The following is a 22152-nucleotide window of genomic DNA, read 5'->3' as shown; positions in this document are numbered from 1 at the left end:
GTACGAAAGTGTGATGGAAGGCCTGCTAACAAGTTGCTCTTTACAAGCCATTGGTGCTGTTTCAGTGATAATGCTCGTGCGTGCGGTCATCTTTGTACCTATTGACCACAGAACGGGGCATCGACAGATGTTTAGCGATTGCCCTGAGTTGGCTGTGAGCATTCTTTTAGACTGCTTTATTTTTAAGGCGAAGGCGTTACATCTCCCACCGTTCAGTCGACCTTCAAAGTCCTTGAACGAAAACGCGGCGACTGCAAGAAAGGTACAAAAATGGCCGATGGCGTAAAGAGTAAAGACAAAATGCAGGGTTGGCGTAGCGATTTACTACAGCGACCCGGTAATGTGTCTTACCTATATTCAAACGCCCAAGCAACAATTTTGATGATGTGCGGGCCACCGTCGTCCTCGTCTTCTATGAATGAGCCAATTAGGAGGATGAGTAAGGGGGATGACTAAGCGAATTCATGGTGTGAGTCTTTATAGCATCCGTACTTGGGCTTTCGCCTTCAAGTCGTCTTAGGAATAACATAAAAGATTCTGTCAATGTTTGTGCCCAAGAACTCGGCATTCACTTTCCCGAATGGTGTATTATGAAATCTATGTCCAGGATATTTATTTGCGTTTCCTCTGACCACCTCTCCAACGCAAAACACTCGTGAATGTACGTGCGTGATCCTCACGACCAAGTCTGCGTTGCCGTCAGCACTTCATATTGTCACGTAGTAGTGACGCTGAAGTAAACAGTAGTAAAAATGTATCTGACGAAACTGGTTGTTTATTGGGCGAACCTGTGCCCACAAAAGCAAGCTACACTCGAAGCACAACGAAAGCGGCGAACACAGTCGGCGGTCGTCGAACATCTCTTCAGCGGCGAAGCGCGTCGACTTTTATACCTGAGTCATCGAAGGTTCTAGATTAATCCCTGATGCCCGCGTGTCTTCCAGAAAGTTCTAGACAATTCGCGTCGGTCATACAATCAGATAACATAAGCGTCGGTTAAAACAGGCAACGGAAAGAAGCATCGATAACGTTCTAGAAACTTCCGATACAGGCGCGTCCGGCGCCGAGCGATAACGTTTAACACTTGTTAGCCGGTGGAAAGCGGCCACCGGTGAAAGATAAACATGTATACGTGTCAATATGTGGTGAAACGACGACGACGACGACATTGACTACATGTGCGGCGCGTTGCGGAAAGAAGAGAGAGAGCACGAGGTGGCGCGGCCGAGAAAAAAAAAAAGAAGAGGTAGAAGGCACGAGCGCAGCAGAGGCGTTGGAGACGGCGTTCGAAGAGCCAGGGTTCGAGAGGGTTGCTCGGGTGAACCGCTGGGCAACCTCCTGACCAGTTGCGTTCCTGCGGATGTCGGTGACCTGTGCGGCGACTACCTGCCCGCGAGACTGTTCCCGGCTAGTACTGTTCCTGGTCGTCTGATCGCATGCCGATCCTCAACGTTCGAGCCGCCGCCACCGCTAACCCAGCATCGCGGCAAGTCGACCCACTACGCCTTGCTCAGCGACCAAGTCGTCCCACCACGGTCTCCTTCTGAAGACGACGAGGACGTGAGCAAGAACCTTGTAGCGTAGGGACGTAGCATGCATGGGTTATATGTACTTTAGTCACTGTGTGGTGTGTGCGTCGTGCTGTTTGTATAGTGTTTTACAGAGTGCTTAGTTCTAATATATGTTATCTTCAAACCTAAACGTCTACGGCTCCATTCTTCACCCCACCGCACGTCAACAAACGTGACGGTCCGCAATCATCTCACTACACAATATAATCCTCGATAGTTTGCCGGAATGCACCTGCGAGGATTCGCAGACACAAGAGCCGTGCACTCTTTGGAACCACTTCAACCCACTTGCAGCCATGTTCACATAAAAACAAAGCTGAACTCCGGTCCGGCACCATGAAACGGGAGATACGAGACCGTCGAGCTCTAACGCCAGGCATGTAAATGTGCACAAGCTGGCACTCCTGTACGCCACCCTCGAGTAAATAATCAACCCTAGTGGGATGAGACCGTCTGAAAGTCTATGGGCTTCTCCGATTTCCTTAGAGCCAAAAAAAATGACAGCAGATCCACGAGGTGAATGATGATGAGTGGGCGAAGCTCCGGAGGGAATCATCGGATCTCCCGCTTAAGGGGACGCTAGCACAAACGCGTGAGAAACGTGCAGTACTCTCTAGTAAGGGGGAGCGGCCACAGCGTCTTACGCAGCCATTTACACATGCCGGAACGTGCACCGCGTTTGCCGACGCCATCACATGACTGCTGAGAGAGTATACCCCCCGTATTCATAAACGCTCCTCGACTTGAACTTGACTTGCCACCGCTTTGGGCAGCGCGTTCGAAACGCGTTGAAGGTAAGGTGAAGAGGCCACAGCGTCTTACACCAGCTTCTTACACGGGCCGTAACGCGCTAGCACAAACGCGTTAGAAACGCGCTAGAAACGCGGCCTTTCGTTAATGTTGGGTATTTATAGCCATCGTGGTGCGTTTGTCCATGTCCGCTTCGTGGCGTAGTCCACTCTGCTGTTGGATACGACGACATACACATGGAAAGGACCTTTCGAGATGATTCCAGAAACAGAAAAAGTGGCGGCAATAGAAGAAGAATTTGTTTACCATGGCAGTGAAGGGGCGTTGCCCGCTTTACCAGAAGATGAAGCCAATCTTTAGAATTGGCAGATGTTTATGAAGATTGATCGTGAGCAACTGTTGCAAAGATACCCCCGCAGGGGCGTCTGCGTCAGCAGGCGTTTGGTGTGTTGCGACACCACGGACCCGAGCACATGGGGGTTGGACCCTCCCGCGTCTAACCGTGCGCGGCTTAGCCGTGTCCGGGGAAAAGGGGATCCTGGAGGTTGAGCCGAAGCCGGGTGTTTGGACCTTTATGGCCCCCCGGCGGAGGCAACACACCTCTTTGGCCTCGGCTTCACGTAGACGGCACCCACGGACTGACCCACCCGGGGGAAATCGGTAGTTGCCTTTTCCTGTCTCTCTCTCCCTCCAACCTTCGTCTTTCTCTCTCACTTTCCATCTCTCCTGTCTCCTCTTCACTTCGTTTTACTTCCAATTTTCCAGGCAGCAAGTGTTAACCTGGTGTAGTTTATCCAGCCTTGGGTCTATTATATTAGGTTATAGTGGCTTTGTACAGCTGGCGTCTTCGTTGCCTTCGGGTTTCGTAGCGTCCCCATGTTGGGCTCGGTGGTGGGTGGCTGGCGTAGCTACCGAAATTATTGTTCCCTTTATGGCTTTTTCGTCATTCCCCCGACTCCCCGATCGCCCTCTTTCCAAGAGAGGGCGCACCGATGACTCTCTGAAGCTTTTTGTCCAGACCAAAGAAATATACCCGAAGTACCACGTGCTAAGTTGTCAAAACAGTGATAAAACTGCAAGAACACTATCACCATTTGTCGTTGCGAAATGCCTTACTGAGAAACTAGGTCCCGGCTATAAGGTCACAAAAATGGCCAGCGGTGATCTATTGATAGAACTTAATGACAAGAATCAGTTCGAGAAACTGTCCGGACTTGCTGAAATTGGTAATACCCCTGTCTCGATGAACCCCCACCGATCTCTGAACAGTTCACGCGGAGTTATATCAGAACAAGATTTCCTTGACTTGAGTGAAACCGAGCTCCTTGAGGGCTGGAAGGAACAGCATGTGACAAATGTCCAAAGAATTAAGATCAGGCGGGATGACAAAGAGATCCCCACTAAACACCTAATTTTGACGTTTTGCACAAGTACCTTACCAGAATATATTGAAACAGGCTATCTGAAAATCAAACTTAGGCCCTACATTCCAAACCCTCGCCGCTGCTTTAAGTGCCAGCGATTTGGTCACGGCTCTCAAAGCTGCCGGGGCCGTACCACATGTGCAAAGTGTGCGTCGCACGATCATCCTGCTGACAATTGTACTGAGACACTACACTGCGCAAACTGCGACGGTGATCACCCTGCATAATCCCGCTCATGTCCTTCCTGGAAGAGGGAAAAAGAAATAATTACGTTAAAGTTCAAAGAAAACATTTCCTTTCAGGAAGCGCGAAAGCGCATTTCCTTCCTACATATCGCAGGGTATGCTGATGCGGCGCGTAAGGGGGCAACGCCGCAGCAGACTCCGGCATCAGCCCGGCCCACAAAGAGTGTGGCCGCGGCTGTGCCACCAGCCCCCCCCGGCGACAGCAGCCAGTGCTGCTGCGCCATCTCTTAAGGAGGGCCCATCGACCTCTGGGTTGGTGGCCTCCAAGGCCCTGCTTTCTGAGGCAAGGCCTACCCTGAAAACACCCCGCTCGAATGAGCGGAAGTCCAGCGGCTCTCAGGAGTCGATGGACACAACTACAAGTCAGCCGGCGCACCCAGCGCCTCCTGAGCGGCGCGAATCTCGCGACCGCTCCAAGAAAGACAAAACACGGATTACGGGGCCTGGAAAGGCTCCGTAAGCCAATTGGACTCCTCTTGACACACAGCACAAGAAACAAACAATATGGATACACAAATATTACACTGGAACGTGAGAGGTCTTATGCACAACCTCGATGACGTTAAAGAACTTCTACACAAATACAATCCAAAGGTGCTGTGTGTTCAGGAGACACACCTCAAACCAACACAAGGTAACTTCCTCAGGAAATACGCCATTTTCCGGAAAGATCGAGATGACACACTCGCCTCTTCGGGTGGCGTCGCAATCATAGCGAGCAAAGATGTTGCTTGCCAGCAGTTACTTCTCCGAACTCCTCTTGAGGCGATTGCTGTCCGAGCGGTGCTCTTTCAGAAGCTGGTCACTATAATTTCCCTATACATCCCTCCGAATTATGAAATCTCGAGATCAGAATTTCTAAGCTTTATCACTGAACTTCCCCAACCATATATCATTGCTGGAGATCTAAGTGCCCATAGCAGCCTGGGGCGACTCTCGTTGTGACGCGCGAGGGCGCTTAATTGAAAACTTTCTTTTCTGATCTGCTGTGTCCTGGTTAAATAAAAAAGAGCCCACATTCTACAGCGTTGAATGCAACACATACTCATCTATAGATTTAAGCATCGCATCAAGTACACTCATGCCACATCTGGAGTGGAATGTTACCCAAAACCCTTATGGGAGGGACCAGTTCGCCATCATTTTAACATTAACAAAAAGTGACGAAAACTCTCCTCATGGTCCCCAGTGGAAGATTGATTTTGCCGACTGGAAGCAATACAGAGAGCTCGTGCACCCTCCTAACTTGGGATGACATCCTTAATCTTAACATGGACGACGCAGTGGCATATTTCACAGCATTTATTGTGAATATAGCTTCCATATGCATTCCAGAAACACAAGGAAAGCATTCGAAACGACGTGTTCCTTGGTGGAACGGTGACTGTAGGGAAGCACGAAGAAAGCAAAATAAGGCTTGGGGACGCCTTCGTGACTCTCCAACAACAGAAAATCTCATAAACTTTAAGAAAGTAAATAGTGAGGGTCGAAGAACGCGCCGCCGTGCCAAAAGGGAAAGCTGGCAAAAATACATATGAGCCATAAACTCTTACACAGACGGAAAGAAAGCCTGGAACCGACTTAACAAATTAAACGGCCGGCAAACTAATCCTCTGCCATTAGTAAACAACCAGGCAAACACTCTGTAAGACCAGGCTGATTTTCTAGGTGCCCACTTAGAGTACATTTCTAGTTCGGCCCATTACGCAGATACATTTCTACGGTACCAGCGGCAATCAGAGCGATTGCCCCTGGATCAGAAAATAACAAAGAACGAACCTTACAACCGTCCATTCAGCATGGCGGAATTTCAGGCATCACTGAGTTGCTGTAATAAGACAGCGCCAGGAAGAGACAGAATAGCTTATGACATGATCAAACACTTACACCCTGAAGCCCACAAACACTGTCGATATTTAACTCCATATTCTGTGGTGGGTACATCCCGGCTGCCTGGAAAGAGGCAATCATAATTCCCATTCTCAAAGAGGGCAAGGACCCCTCTTCGGCCAGCAGTTATAGGCCTATAGCCCTAACAAGTTGCCCGTGCAAACTCTTTGAGAAAATGACTAACCGGCGCCTGATCCATTTGCTTGAAAGTAACAAAATGCTATATTCCTTACAATGCAGCTTCAGGGAAGCTAGATCCACAGCAGACCACGTTGTCCGCATCGAGACAAATATCCGGGGTGCCTTCGTGCATCAACAGTTTTTCTTGTCGGTGTTCTTAGACATGGAGAAAGCCTATGACACCACATGGAGTTTTAGAATCCTTCGTGATCTGGCAGGAATGGCCGTACGAGGGAACTTCCTGAACGTGATTCAAAGTTATCTCTCGAACAGCACATTCTGTGTTCGCGTTGGTAACGGCTTATCACGTCCATTCACCCAAGAGACTGGTGTACCACAAGGAGGTGTGCTGAGTTGCACTCTATTTGTTGTAAAAATCAATTCTCTCCACAGTGTCATACCACGTACAATGTTTTATTCGGTGTACGTGGATGATGTGCAAATTGGTTACAAATCTTGTAATCTTGCTATCTGCGAGCGACAGGTGCAGCTTGGCCTTAACAAAATTTCCGAATGGGTGGATGAGAATGGATTTAGACTAAACCCACAAAAAAGCACGTGCGTCCGCTTCTCGAACAAAAGAGGTCTGCAACCAGACCCCGTTATTGACCTTAATGGAGAACGGCTATCTGCGAGCCATGAATATAAATTTTTAGGCCTCATCTTATATTCTAAGTTAACGTTTGTCCCTCACCTGAAGTACCTGAAAACAAAGTGCCTGAAGGCTATGAATCTGCTGAAGCTCTTGTCACGCACATCATGGGGAAGCGACAGGAGATGCCTCCTTAGCTTATACAAAAGCCTTGTACGGTCAAGCCTTGACTACGGAGCCATAGTTTATAGCTCTGCAACACCTAGTGCTTTAAAGATGTTAGACCCCGTTCACCATCTGGGTATTCGGCTTGCTACAGGCGCCTTCAGGACTAGCCCTGTAGAAAGCCTGTATGTTGAGTTGGATGAATGGTCCCTGCATTTCCAAAGAGCTTATTTAGGTCTATCTTACTCCCTGAAGGTAAAGGCATATGTAGAACAGCCATGCCATTCCACTATAAGCGACATACCGGCTGCCATGCTGTATCAAAACCGGCCGTCTGTGAGGACTCCTTTGTCCATGCGTCTAGAAGTGTCGGCTGAAGAAACAGGCATACTACTTCAGGAGAATGTCTTAACGGCTCCTAGTTGGCTTCCACCACCTTGGGAGTGGCAGAATATTGAGTGCGATGTCTCTTTCATAGAGATCTCCAAGCACGCACCTGAGACTCATATACGGTCACACTTTCTCGAGCTTCAGGCGAAACTACTCATGTGCAGAATTTTACACAGACGCTTCCAAATCACCTGCTGGTGTTGCTTACGCAGCTCTGGCACCGTCTTTTTTAACATCTGGTGCACTAAATCCACATACAAGTATTTTTACAGCGGAAGCATACGCAATCCTCTTGGCAGTTAAAAGCATAAAGCTAATGAAGGTTACCAAAGCAATTGTGTTCACAGACTCATTGAGCGTCGTTAGAGCTCTAATGAATCTACGAAAACCCAAGGATTCAGTTTTTAACGAACTCTACAGCTGCTTATGCTCAGCCTACATGGGCAATCAAATGGTCATAGTGTGCTGGGTACCTGGCCATAGAGGCATAAAAGGTAATGTAGCTGCAGACGAAAGTGCCACGTCAGTATTTTTTTAATATACAAACACAAACATAGCTATCCCTCCCACAGACCTAAAGCCTTTCCTGCGCCATCAGTTGCGGAGATCTTGGCAAAGGCAGTGGGACAGCGAAGTGTCAAACAAGCTACATATGATCAAACCAAGAATAGGGAAATGGATGTCCAAGAAAATGGCAAGACACAAGGAAGTGCTTCTTTCCAGGTTAAGAATAGGTCATACCTATGGCACACACTCTTACCTCCTTTCTGGAAGCGATCCTCCAAAATGTGATAGGTGTGGAGACACTCTTACAGTCCTCCATGTTCTTGTCCAATGCCCTGAAATAGAAGCCCAGCGTAAAAAGTACTTTTATCTCGCATATGGTGAGCACATGCCTCTTCACCCAGCATTCTTTCTTAGCCATGAGCCGCTTTTCAATTTTAATACAGTCTTAAAATTTTTAGCAGACGTAAACACTTTACAAATCATCTGGCCAGGGTATCTGTAGCACAGCCTCGTCTTGCAGGCTGCAGCTGCAGTGCAAAATTTTGCACAGCACGTGCCTCTCAGCCCTTGATTTCAAGGGACCTCTTGAGGCACTAGTGCTATTGTATACGTTTTAGTACATCATTAATTCGTAACGGAATTTTTATAGTCATAACTCTAATCATTAGTCATTTGCATTATTTTAATATCAATATATTTTACGCAATTTACAGCAACGTTATTTTAGGCCTTTTTACAGCCACGCTACATCAACCATTTATAACTCATATACCACTCTGTTTATAGTACATTGAAAAACCATCACCATTTGTCATGGCGCTCTTTGGCCATATCTGGCCCTTGCGCCAATAAAAACCACATATTATTGTCACACCTCCGGGCACCCAATGCCGTGGGTCTATAATTAGGACGTCCAGTGGATTAGCACGAGGTCACGGGTTCGATTCCCGAAAGTAGCGGCCTTATTCCGATCAAGCGGAAAGCAATAACGTTTCTGCATCGTGCTTTGGGTGCTTCCTTAAAAAAATCCAGGTGGTCAAAATTGCCCCTCACGCCTCCACTATGACGTCCTTGATAAACCACTGCCAAATTTTGGGTCATGATATTTCGCAGTTTAGTTTTATTGCACCACCACAAAAAATATACCTCCCTTCCACTCCGTGAAGATGGTCGAGCAGCGTAGCTGTGTTAGTTACACCGAGTGTTACGTGTGCATATGTTGCAGGTGATGCAATTGGGTAAACACAAGTTAACACAGATCTACAACACGAAATTATATTATATTGAAACGTTGTGAGGCGAGAAGAGGCAGGGACTTCCGAAGCTACTCGACGAGTGTCCAGCTCTCTCGTCGAAACCTGCCGAGCCGCCGCCAGAGGCATCGGCTGTAGTCACGGACACCGCGTGCGTTCGGCGTGAACGCGGGGAAACACGGACGGCGTCGACAGCAGCTCTGCGCGTTGCGTTATCCGGAAAGGCGCGCCGCACAAACATCTTCTCTTATACCCATCGCCTCTCCTCGCGCCCAGCGAGGAGAGTATCATTGGTGGCCTCCTCCCCCCAACGCGCGGCCTCTCATTAGTAGCCTCCTCTCCCAGCGCGCCTCTCGTCCTAGCTTGGCTCGTGACCTGTCCTCCGCCGGCGTGGTCTCACCCTCTACTGGTCACGTTACCTGCGTGAGAACGGCGGACGGACGGATGGACGGCGCAGCCTCGACCTACAACAGCTCCGCTGTTAATAAAAATGAGCGCTAGCGAGTCAGCTGAAATAGCGGATTATACCGCATCATTCATGTAAGCGACATAATTGATCTGAGTGTGTGGTCCGCATCAGAGTTTCCTAGAAAAAACACTAGAGGGAAATGTGGCGCTCGTGTCTACGGGAGGTGCAGACACGATACTTGCGGATTGTGGTTTGTACACTTATATTTCTGAACTTCGTCTTTTGGCTTCAAATGGCTTTGAGACTTGCCTACTGATTATTTTCATCAAAATATTGCACAATGCAGAACAGAATTGGTTGGTGTGCAGATCCACGCCTCAAGCACTAGTTGCCTCAGTAACGCAAACCGACCTCGAAGGCTGTGCCTTTGCTCACTGCATGCGGTGGAAGTGACTGCGCAACCGGAAACACTCTATGATCGTTACGTTTTGGACATCAGCGATTATCCTTGTGCGAAGAGACTTGTTGCCTTCTCCGTAATGCGAAATAGAATTGCTTTGAAATATGGCCGCATAGCTGGAGATAAAGCACAGCAAACAGAATCGCAAGAACGTCCGACAAATCCATGTACAATAATCCTTGAATTTCCCATCTTTCATGTACGACGCCTAGTTCCTTGTGTATTGTTGTTTCTGCTCACGATTTCACTGTCCTTGTTAGCTTTTGCAGTAAATCAGTTGGTATAAGTTATTCATCTTCTGTGCTCATGTTATTTTTTTTGTCCGTCTTAAACTCTGCCGCCCTCGGTAGCTCATTGATCGTAGCGCGAAGTTCCCTCTAGTAGGAAGCTATAAGGCCCGCACATAACCTCGGAGATCGTGCAGCCCGATTTCGGAGGCCATGATCCGCATGTCCATATAATTTTTTTTGCCACAGTGCCCATGGTGAGGACAATGGCGAGCATGACGGCCAGTGAGCCTTCGTTATTGGGCTGCGTCTGGGCTGTGGTCCTGAAGCGAGCTACGTACGTGTGGCGCCAGAAGAAGATGCCGCTCTTCAGCTGGATGCTTCCGCCACTACTGCTCTCGCTGCTTTTCCTCCTCGAGTATGTGAGCCTGCGCGGCAGCGGACACAACGTCGAGCACGTCGGCGACACTGTGAGCTACACTTTCCCCGAAGTAGTGGGACACGCACAGGTGAGTGGCGTGTACAGAGCTCGGATACAAAGTCTAGAGGACAAGCTCGGCGTAAAAACAAAGTCGCAACCGCAAAGGCGCCACCATGTTGCTACGACTCATTTTAACAGCGGAGCTGTTTAAACTCTTGGTGAGGCCGCGTAGTGCGAACAAAAAACTCCGCCTGGCGATGACGTCACCACACATTGCCTAGCAACCACCTCGCTTCGCCTTCTCTCTGTCCGGCCACGCCCCGGCAAGTGTGGAGGCGCAGCTTGGCCGTGACGGCGCCGGGGAGATAAAGCTTGGAGCCGCCGCGACGGCGGTAGAACTCTCGTCGACTCTGTGCCGTGCACATGTTGCCTTGATATAGGACGTTAGGAGAGAGAAGCAGAGCATACGCGCGGCGCACGCTATGCTCGGAAGAGAGAAAGAGAAAATGAGAGAGAAAGAAATTGTAGCAGCACCAACGAGGCAACGCGCCGAGCTGCTGCCAATGCCGTCCGCGTTTCCCCGCGTTCGCGCCGAATGCGCGCGGTGTCCGTGACTCCAGCTGGCGCCTCTGGCGGCGGCTCGGCATCGACCAGCCATGCCCCGGCAAGTGTGGGTTGAAGTGCTCAAGGCGCTCGGCTTGAATATGCTCAAAGCGGTTACTGGAGGGGGCACGTCAAGCCACTGGAAGAACCTAGGTGATCACAAGCTGCGCTGTTGACTCCAGCTTTGCACCACTAGTGCAAACTGTGCACATTATTTTAACAGCGGAGCTGTTTAAGCCAACCGTGAGTCCGTGTGTTGCGTACAAAAAACCTCGCTGAACAATGACGTCACCTGCGTTGCCTAGCAACCACCTGCCACAGCGGCGCCTCGCTTCTCCGCCACCGCGCCAACGATTACGTCACTGCGCGTTGCATAGCGCAGCTTGCAACACCGATACCGCGTTCCAGCAGTGGCGGGTCTGCTGGAAGAAATAACTGACCCAGCATCGCCCAGCCATGTCATTGCTTCGCGCCGCAATTCTTGCTTTACATAGTCATCACAAAACTTTCTGAAGTTTAGCCATGACGTAACACTGATTATAAAGATCACGTCGCCGCGACGGCGACACACACCACTCTCGTAGACTTCGCACTGAGTAAATTTAACATGGAACGGCTGAACTAAGTAGTACAAAACTCCCGATGAACAGTGTTGCCAGGTTTGGCTATATATAGCCAAATCGGGCTACAGGAAAATTTTTTGGCGTCGACTTGGACGAGTTGGCTATGTGGCTATATTTGGGCTACTGAAAATCTGCGACTTGGCTGTGTTTGGGCTATAAGTGACACCCTAATCCACGCTCCAGAGGTGGCTCTGATCGGGTAGAAGCAAATCTCGAAGGCTGTGTTTTAGCTCGCTGAGCCGTTCTCGTGGCTGCGCGTGTGTGCGTGCGCGAAATAACCCCCCCTCCCCCCCCCCCCCCCCCCCGCTTTTCCTTACCTCCCTGCGCCGTTGTCTGGGCCGGTGGCTTTCATCTTTTATGCACTTAAACTGACACCCTGCTTGACCGTTAGGCACCCGATCCCTGGGCATCGGGATGAACCTGGGAGTAGTGTGTTTTTCACAGTACACTGTACTAACATGGCTATGCTCAGGAAGGTCGAGCAATAACATAGGGTCGAGGCCGTCGGGCGATCGTGACACCGACATGAATGAAGGGAAGCATGGGTGGGTGACACGCTCCAGTGTGTTCCCCATCCAATCGGGAGGACCTTGGCACGGAGCCAGTCCATCGGAAGGGTGGCTGTTTGAAGCGACGCTACAAAAATTGCATGCAAGAAAGGAGTTATCTGTTCTGCGTAACGCCGAAGAAAAACATTTGAAAGATTGTCAGAACCTGGAGATTTTTTAACGTCAATCTGTAGCAATAAATTAAGTATTCCTTCTTGAGTTACGACTACTTCAGACATTGATAACGGGGGATCCGTCATAGTTTCACGTTCTGTAATCGCAGGGGTACGTGTAAAAACGGACTGAAATATATCTGTTAAATGTGTTGGCGACAGTGTGAGCTTCACCAGTTATAATTCCATTTACGTCGATCTGAGTCACGTGGTCCTCAGGCCTGGATAGGTAGCGCCAAAACTTTTGTGGGTATTGTGTCATAAAATTTATTAGTGTCGTTGAAAATAAAACATCTCTTGCCTTCCTTAAAGCAGTTTTGAGCTCACCAGAAAGTCGGCCAATATCTTCAGAATTACGTTTTTTCTTCCGCATCCTTTGTAGTTTTCTTTTTAGGTGGATCACACTACGCGTAATCCATGGGTTTCTGCGTTTTGTACGTTTCAGTCGCGTAGGAACGAACGTTCCCTCAAAATGTGTTATTATATGTCTTTCAGTTTAAGCCATAGATTATTCACAGTACCATAACTTTCAATGGAAAAGGTTTCTAACGCTACTTCAAGGTAGTCGATGGTGCTGACATCGTCAGCTCTATTGTAGTTTTTAACAGCTACACGTGATTCAGGAATTGGTCCGCTAGCGCCGATAGTAACTGTTCGCAGCAGCAGTTTATGATCTGATATGCCCTCTTCGAGTGTGATGTCGGATGTTAATGATTGAAGACAAATGCAAGGTCTAGTATTGAATATGTTTGCCCTTGAATGCGCGTTCGCTCTGACAAGCTGAGATAACGAAAAACTAAACGCTATGTTCAAAAGCAGTTTACAACTACTAACATATCTACTACCGGCTGTCAACGTGCTCCAATCAATAGTCGCGAGGTTAAAATCACCAGTAAGAATTAGTTTAGTACGATCTTTCAACCTGCCACAAAGGAAGTCGTGAATTTTCATTATGTAGTCGTCAGACGCGTTGGGTTTCCTATAAATACCATCAATCAGCACGGGTGACTCATGGACATATACAGTGCACCACACACTTTATGAGGCTTTCAAAGATAGCGTATATGTTAGCAGTGCTGGTGCTGTTGGCGCCACTCACAATACGTCACTGGTGGCTATAAAGTGCGAACGCTCCCATAGAGTCCAGTCGTCGAATTGACTGTAACGAACTAGGCGGCTGGCATTAAAACTGAATGACACTTCCGCTTTCAATTTTGGACGCACGTTTCGAACGCTAGCTGGTACGCGTTACGCCGGCTGCGCTGATCGGCATTTGTGTTTAGTGGCATGAGCATTTTGTGACACTCTTGTTTCTTGCGCAGCACTTAGGGTTCACCTCCTGTGACGACCGGGAGCGAAATTCTGAAAAAAAATTTTTTTTAATAGTTCAGTACGAAATTCATAGGTTTCATTATAGATATGATATCAGAGCATACGTTTAGTTACAAGTTGAGTTACTGAAGTGCCTGGAGTTATTAGAATCAATTACCTGAGACGACGGGGGACGAAATACAAAATAAATCAGAAGAAAACAGAAAAATAGTAAAGTACAAAATTTATGGGTTTCATTATAGATATTATACCATAGCATAATTTAGTTACAAATTTAGTTACTGAAGTACCTGCAATATTTAGAAATAATTAGAAATCACTGATTTCCGTACACCAATGCGCGGAACACAAACTTTGAGGTGTGAGTGCCACTGCGAGAGTCCAAGATTAGGGTCGCCTACAGTTTCTTGTTTCTACTGATCAACTGCACGCTATCATTGGGAGAAATCGTTTTTTTTTATTTAGGAAAATGAGTGCGAGCGATCCTACACGCCTCGATTGAAACTGTCCACTGTACATCGTGCAATTGCATAAAGTAGACGGAAAACACCTTGTGAAATCAGTAAATGTTTATTTTGATTTATATCAATGCTCGTTCCGGTCTTTCTTCCTGGGCATACTTTAAGCGCCTATTGGTTTTATGAAACTTAATACAACTTGTCAATTTCCACCGTACCGATTTGCCACTGAAGTACTCTACATGGCTAATGCTGTGGGTGGGTGACTCACCTTGCCAGGTATAATGTAGCCTAGCCAACCTCTCTGATTGGTCAGGATTGACAGCGTGCCTAATATACGCACGGTGGCAGGATTCGCGTCCGCAAGGGGCCGGACGCACCAGGATTTCTCCCTTTCCACGTTCCTATTGTGCTTGTTTAGCGTTCGCTGAGGAGCCGTTTTCTATCAAACCTCCGAGCTCCTAGGAGTCTCCTCCTTCCTATAGCTGTCATGCTTTCCACCCTTCCTCATCTTCTAATTCTTCCCCACACCGCTGGCCGATGTTCAGGTGTCAGCCGCGCGCTTTACAGTGACGATGAGGTCAACAGGCTTTCCTCCAATCAATCAAGCAATAAATCAGTTAATCAATCATTCAATCTCAATCCATTCATGCTGCAGGGATTTTTCATGGTGGACAAGGACGAGGCATTCAGTGAGCAGTGGTTGCACCCTCTGATCTTTAAGCCGGAGCAATTCTACATCGTGAATTTGGACCCGGAGATGGACGTCACCGCGTCTCTGCTCAGCGTGGCAAAGGCGACGCTGCGCAAATACGTCTTCAATATCCACTTCGGTGTGCAGATGACGAAGAAGGCAGGGTGAGTATCAGGTGGTCGTGGAGTCACCTGTCGTGTATTTTGTATGGTGTAGAGAAGCGTTTTGAATGGATATCATGATACGCAGTAGTGTGCTTCTAAATGGGACAGGAAAAATACCCGATGGTAAAATAAGAGGCAATGGCAGATTTTCAGCGTACAACATGAACACCCACTTGACGCTGCTACTGTCTTCATGTCTGTGTTTCTGCGTGCGTGTGCTTATCAGGTAGGGGAGAGCTGTGAAGCACTGTTTATGAAAGCAGGGTTCTACGAAAGGCCTGTCTGGCAGCATGCAGGACAAGACTACGGCAAAGGCGACATGCGAGGTGTCGTGCGGGGCAGTTAAGTCGTGCTTAGTCTCCCCAGAAAATATGAGCAACAGTGATGTCTCGATCCTGGCACGAGAGAGAGTCACCTCCAGGGTACGTAAGTATGGACGAAAGCAAGACATCAGACGCAAACAGGCGCTAGCTAACTAGTCCAAGCGTCTATCCTGGTCAGCATATCCCTGGTTATAGCATGTGCGTACCTGCTTCGCTATGGCTTTCTAAAGCTGTCCGCTCATCTGCACCTGACCGATGCTGGTGAAGGTGCGCTTGCATCTCTGGTCAGCTGCTATTGCCAAGAAGTGCCCAGTTGCGGGTAAAACGCGACCGCGTCAGCCAAACTTCCTCTGCGCCCCACCCAGAGACCGTACCGCCTTTGCCGAGCCGAATTCGCATGCCCACACAAGACCTCAGTAAAAACTCGCCGCACTATTGCGGAGGGCACGACTGATCAACTGTAAAACCTCATCCACCAGTGAGGCATGAGGAGCGCTCAAGGGGGTCGTGCAAAGGCTATTCATTCCAGTCATTCGCTCTACTCATACCAGCAACAAATCCTCCCTGCCCTCCCGCTTTTAGCCTTCAATCACCTCCTTCCCCGGACAGGTTTATTCTCGCCAATCCGTAGCAATACTAGAGCTACCGGGTAGGCGACACGCAGAAATGCATGAAAAAGTTCACCAGTGGAGCACTGGACTGAGAGCTCCTCAACCTAGTGACATTTTGGAGAATATTCAATCACTCGATCACTCGCACATTAATACGTCTTGAGGCTAGCACTGACACCATAGCGGCTGACTGGTATTAGACCATGCTCACATAAACACGATACAACGTAAACGTAGTTGGAACATGGTCAGACAAGCGCTTAGTCAGGTTTGAAGTGAAAGCCTAATGCTTCAGAAGAAGCTAGGTTTTATTATTCATAAAAGGCTCAATATACAACGTGTCGTATGACAACATTTTGATGGGAAAGCTTTCTTGACACATGTTCTGCCTGTCGAAGGTTTGCTTTCTGCTCAGTATTTAGCTAAGTAACTTGGCCTATAAACGCCTGGTTTTTTCGTGCGATAATGGCGACTGCTCTCATGTGACGGACAAACCGCTCACATTGAGCTATACTTCGTGTCCTTGCGAGACCGCAAAGTCCTTGTTTGTGATTAGTCCTCTCTTCAGTCCGCTCAAGGATCTGATCGCTTATTGCTTATGGCATATTGCAAACGCACCAAGTTCCCATGGCGCGGTCATATGGCCGAGACTGCCGTGAAAATGCATTAAAATTCGTGTGCAGCTTCCTCCGCAGGTGAAGTTGGAACCGCAGGTTGTGCTACATGATCTGCGTAGGCGACCGCTATAGTACTCTATTATAACGATTAGGCTTGCTCCATATATATATATATATATATATATATATATATATATATATATATATATATATATATATATATATATATATATATATATATAGGTGAGGTCATTCTGATGTACCCGAACTCGCCTATTGCGCAATTAATCTAACATTTATGACGTGTTCGCTATATACGGTTTTATTAATTGCAATGGAGACAATAGGCTAGGAAAGTAGTCCGTTATTGAAAAGAAATATACGCGCAGGTGAAGAGCAAGATTTGCCCTCGCCCTAAAATGTTCCTCAGCGAAACTAAGAATGGCGTTCTCAATGCCAGATATTGTGAACACCTGCTCCACTCATATTCCCTCGAAGTCGGCACAATACCGGTACAACAGATCAACCGCAAAAATAAGCCACGAAGCATGGAGCGACGCGGGAAGCCCCAAGTTTGGTATATCCAATCCTCAGTTTATTATGAGGGAGTCATTTGACAATAATATCGGTCACTGAGTTCCGCATGTTCGTTATGGAGAATAATTCGCTCTATCCGGGTTTGTCATAAACAGGCTTGACAGTTGCGCTTTTATTATTAACGATGTTCGCAGGAACGTGCTTTGGTACAACGGCCAGATCCAGCACGCAGCACCACTGGTGCTGAGACTGTACAACACGGCCCGGTTGCGCAACGTCACAAAGGTGGCCACGGCCGAGTTCAAATTCGACGTGACGTCACACGGCTTGGAGGACGTGCACATGACGGAAGGTGGCCGTCGCAATGAGGCCGGCAACACCGGCAGTAGTGGAAGGCAGTACCGCACGGTGTTGCCGAAAGTCTTGCGGTCCATCTTCTTTCCGCTCGTGTCTAGCCTCATGTGCAGCAACTTCGTGATCTTCCCGACTGCCGAGAGGGCACTTGGGGTGCGTGTACACCATCTGCGTGCACTGCTTCACCAACTTCTGCCAAACTCGCGCTGGCATGGTCACTGAAATTCTAGTGGAGAGCGAAGCGTAAGAACTGTGCACACTGTAGTGTAGCCGGAAAACGCAAGACGAAAATGAGACAGCCACATGGCGCTGCTTATCACCACAGGGTTTTATTGCACGTGGTCAATATACATTGTGCAAGAAAAAAATAAAGGATGACTAACAGGGTAATATGGTAAAGTCATGTTTCACTGAACGCTTTTGAAGGAAGAACGGAGGCCCTTGTTTTTTCTTCTTTTTTTTCCGTTAGGGTGACAGACAGGGCAGCTGACGAAGTGGCTATTTCTGGTAATGCTTGAGTTTTCAATAGCCTGTTTAGTAACCTTACCCACATTCTTGGCCAGTGGTTGAGTGTTACTGAACAAAGCATTGTAACCACAGAACTCACAATGTGTGAACAGATGACCTGTCATACACGTTAAGTTTGTTAAGATTATTGTAGTGTTCTCCTTATCGTGCGACCTTGCGTGTTCTAGGCACCCTACACTGTGCATAGTGCCTTAAAACGTAATTCCGTTTTATTGTAGAAGAAGAAAGTTGGTTTGAGTGGAATTGCGTGCAAAGGGAACAAAACTCTCTAGGGCTGCATAAAGTAACGTAGTGTGAGAAGATTGTGAAGGAAGAAGAGATTGTGAAGTTTGTAGGCATGAGGATAGAAACTGTTTGGAGATGGTAAAGGCAAATAGAAATAGATGGAAGGGGCCTTTGTCTTGCAGTTACTACAGACTGATGATGATGATCGTGCATTGAGTTGCATTGTCTAAAGATGTTTTCCGTGGGTAGTTGTCTTATATGAAGGGAGCGCTAAACTTGGTCTCTTCTGAGATGAGAATAGAATTAACAGTGACGTGTGGCCGTGTCACTGTTAAACTGCCCCGTTGATTTGGTGCCGTAGTAATTTTTAATTCATGGCAGAGCAACAAATTCTCATCGCTGCCCCTCAACAACTCACCCTGGACGCATCGTGGGTGCAATAGCGAGCCCTTAAATTTCTTGCTCATATTCGGTGACGAACCGTAACTGCCGAGGCTTTTGTGATGCCTTTGTCAGACCTTAAGACATTACTGGAACGTAAGAGTAAACAGCGCAAACTAGATGAATAGACTAACACAGTCTCTTCGCGAGTGAGCATCTGACTTGCTTCCAGTGTTCCTGTGCTCTAAAGTACTAAGCGGGAGTCGCTCTCGAGCAGCGAAAATCAATGTAAGAGGTGCGGCGAGGAACAACCCCTTGGCAGAAGTTTCTTACGCTGAAGAGAATCTCGCTCGTTCTAGAGATACCAGACGCTCGATCATCAACGATGCCACATATCGACCGCCACCTTGGCGCGGATTGGTCATTTCGCAGGTCAAGCACCTGCACATGATTGCCGGCATGAGTCCACTGCTCTACTGGCTGACTAACTTCGCCTTCGATTTCATGTTCTACATGGGAACCGCCATGATCGTGCTGCTTCCACTGCCTCTCGTTCCCTACACGGCGCTCGACGTCGAGGACTATAGTGAGTTCTCCCTCCACATCTTGCGCGGCGGTTTCACATGACCCCTAACAAGAGCGCGAAGTAGAAAGCTGCAGTAGACGCTATTGACTTCATACTTTGGGAATTCTAGGAAAGTCAGTACGATTCAGTACGCTTTTTTATTGATGCGAAAGCACTATATGTCCTATGAGGCTGGAAAGCCGATGTTGTTCGCAACGACCAGTGTACCAAAAATGGCAGACGGTGAAAACAGTGAAATCATGTCCAAAAAGGCTCAGATTGACGTAGAATTTCTCAGGCAGGTTCCTGTAAATGCTGTAAATTAATAGATTTGAAAAGAGAGTTCGATAAATTTCGGTCTGGTTGGGAATCGAACCCTGGACAGCAAGGAGCAGACGAGAACACTTCACCCGACGGCACGGCGCCTCCACGTTCCCGGATGCGTGCGCCCTTGCACACGTCCCGTCGCAGTCACTCACTAAAGGTGTGGCCTAGTACGTGCGTCAGTGTGCACGTGACGACGCAGCCAATAGGGAGGAGGTGGCGCCGCGTCATGGGTATATCAAATGAGTGTTTAAAAAGAATCATCGCCCCTTCCACTCCGTGAAGACGGTCGAACATCGAAGCTGTATTAGTTACAACACGCGGGAAGAAACATTTCACCAAAGCGACTATAATGCTGTGCATTCACACACGTAAGAAGTCTTAAGTGTCTGCCGAATTTTTGTTCGTGTTGTATGTTACTGACATTGTTAATGTTGTCAAGCCAAAAGTACAAATACGACTATTTATGTACGATCGCTCTACGTTTAATGAAATCACTTGCATTAGCGACCACAATGACCTAAATGACAGCCTGAATGACATTCTGGATTGGTGCAAGGAATGGTGGTTCACCCTTAATGTAGAAAGAGTTTTATTGCGAACACCATTGGCGTCAACTGGAGGTTCCGTATAGGTGTGTTCAGGTATGTGTATGCTGTATGTCATGTCATGCGGTATATTGGTTTATATTGCACGCCATTGTATCAGTAAAATTGCTCATACCAAGTCTTACGTTTTTGCCGAAATTATTCCTCATAATTTTGACAACGACATCCCACAAACAAATGCCTTGAAACTTACCATCGACAGCGCATGCATTTTGTCTTGCATCTTGTCAGACATAAATATTAAAAGTGCGAAGCAATAAGAGCTGAAACCTTAAAATGTTTTAACTGATTAGCGTGGCTGTGCACGACCTCCGGAATTGGCCCAGGAAAGAGAGTTGAAGCATACCCGACACGAAAAAGAAGTGGTAAAGTCGCTAGGAAAGAAGTTGGCTTTAATCATTACAAAAAAAAAAGTGGCAAGCTTGCACTACTGGTGCAAGACTGGAGTAAACAGCGGAGCTGGTGATCGACCTAGCCTCTTTCAGGTTTTACTAGGCTTGGCTAAGTGTTGCTAGGAAATGCTAAGTGCTGATAGGCATGGCATACCGAATCGGTTCGCCGCCGAAGCACAGATTCTCGCTTGGCAGCGCGACGCGCTTCAAGATGAGCAGCGGCTTCTTCGGGCGTCCAGATTTTCTTTTGTCGTCCCATGCGAAGACTACATGTAATCGCCACATAGTGAATGAGAATTCTGCCACCGTCGCGGCGTCTCCGAGCTTTATCTCCCCGGTGACGTCATGGCCAAGCTGCACCTCCACACTTGCCGGGGAGTGGCTGGCAAAAACCTGCCGAGCACCGCCAGAGGCGCCTGCTGCAGTCACGGAATCCACGCGCGTTCGGCACGAACGCGAGGAAACGGGGAAACGTGGACGGCGTCGGCTGCAGGTCTACGTGTTGCCTCGTTGGTGCTGCCACAATTCCTTTCTCTCTCTCGCTCTCATTTTCTCTCTCTCTCTCTCTTCCGAGCTTAGCGCGTGCCGCGCTCATGCTCTCTTTCCTCTCGTTAACGTCCCAGTAGTAGTAGTAGTAGAGGTTCGGGGTGGGAAAAGATGCATATTTCTGCAGCCCTTATAGGGAGCACGGCTCAGCATCTGAGGGGAGGGGAATGGGGGGGAGAAAGAAGGAAATAGTGGGAGAAGGGTGGAAGGGAGAGGGCAGTCGTCCTCGTCTCGGGCAGGGTGTCCCTACAGCCGGTCAGCCAGCATAGTGTCCGCAAGGTAGCCGAGGACCACCTTGAATACTTGGCTGGGATTGCGGGCTGGATGCAGCAGGTCCGTGCTGGTACCAGAAGGTAGGCCCATGCGGCGGAGTTGAGCCACCATGGTGTTGCGGTGTTGGTCGAGTGCGGGGCAGGAACATAGGAGGTGCTCCAGTGTTTAGTCTGCCCCGCACATGAGCAGGCTGGGGAGTCTGCTCTTCCCAGGCGGAAGCTTCGGGCGGCTGTCCAGCAGCAGCCAATCCGAAGGCGTAGTAGGAGTGATCTCTCCCTTCTGGTCAGTCCCCTGTCAGGCAGCTGTGTCGGAGGGCTCCGCCTTGCCACGCGTGCGTCGGGGTGGCAGCTCAGCAGCAGTCGTTGCAAGGTGCTCCTGGAGTAGTCCGATGACACGACCGCCTGGCTGGGTGCCGTGTCCGTGCCGTGTGCCTCCTTGGCCAAGGCATCTGCCTCTTCATTGCCCGGGATCCCCACGTGAGCAGGTACCCAGTGCAAAGAGACATCAGTACCACTGGCACGGAGGGCGTGAAGCTTCGTCACCAGGAGGGCTGCACTGAAGCCAGCCCTCTCCGGGAGGCACACAGCCTGGAGAGCAGCTCGCGAGTCGCTGGCCACTGCGACCGGTACCCCAGGAGGCTCGGCTGCCAGCAGGTCTGCGGCCAGGTGGAGGCCCGCCATCTCAGCAGCGGTGGAGCTGGCCGAGAAGGGAAGTCGACAGGTCGATGCCCTGCCGAGCGCATGGGCCACACAGGCTGCAGTGGCTGAGCCGCTGTCGGGGAGGACGGAG

General features: G+C 48.8%; 1 protein-coding gene across 1 annotated transcript in view; it reads left to right on the top strand.

Moving 5' to 3' along the window:
• The first annotated feature begins 10318 nt into the window (after positions 1–10318).
• The window catches only part of LOC119431898 (ATP-binding cassette sub-family A member 2-like), a 40653-nt gene continuing 28819 nt past the window's right edge, over positions 10319–22152 (top strand). The window contains exons 1-4 of the mRNA XM_037699338.2: positions 10319–10572; positions 14880–15079; positions 17362–17674; positions 19088–19241. Of these exons, the coding sequence (XP_037555266.2) occupies positions 10330–10572; positions 14880–15079; positions 17362–17674; positions 19088–19241 (910 nt within the window). The 5' untranslated portion in view covers positions 10319–10329. The remainder of the gene's footprint in view (positions 10573–14879; positions 15080–17361; positions 17675–19087; positions 19242–22152) is intronic.

This window comes from Dermacentor silvarum, chromosome 10 (assembly GCF_013339745.2).
Source record: "Dermacentor silvarum isolate Dsil-2018 chromosome 10, BIME_Dsil_1.4, whole genome shotgun sequence".
Lineage (NCBI taxonomy): Eukaryota > Metazoa > Arthropoda > Arachnida > Ixodida > Ixodidae > Dermacentor > Dermacentor silvarum.
The sequence above is the reverse complement of the archived record's forward strand: the minus strand, read 5'-3'. Positions and strand labels throughout refer to the sequence as shown.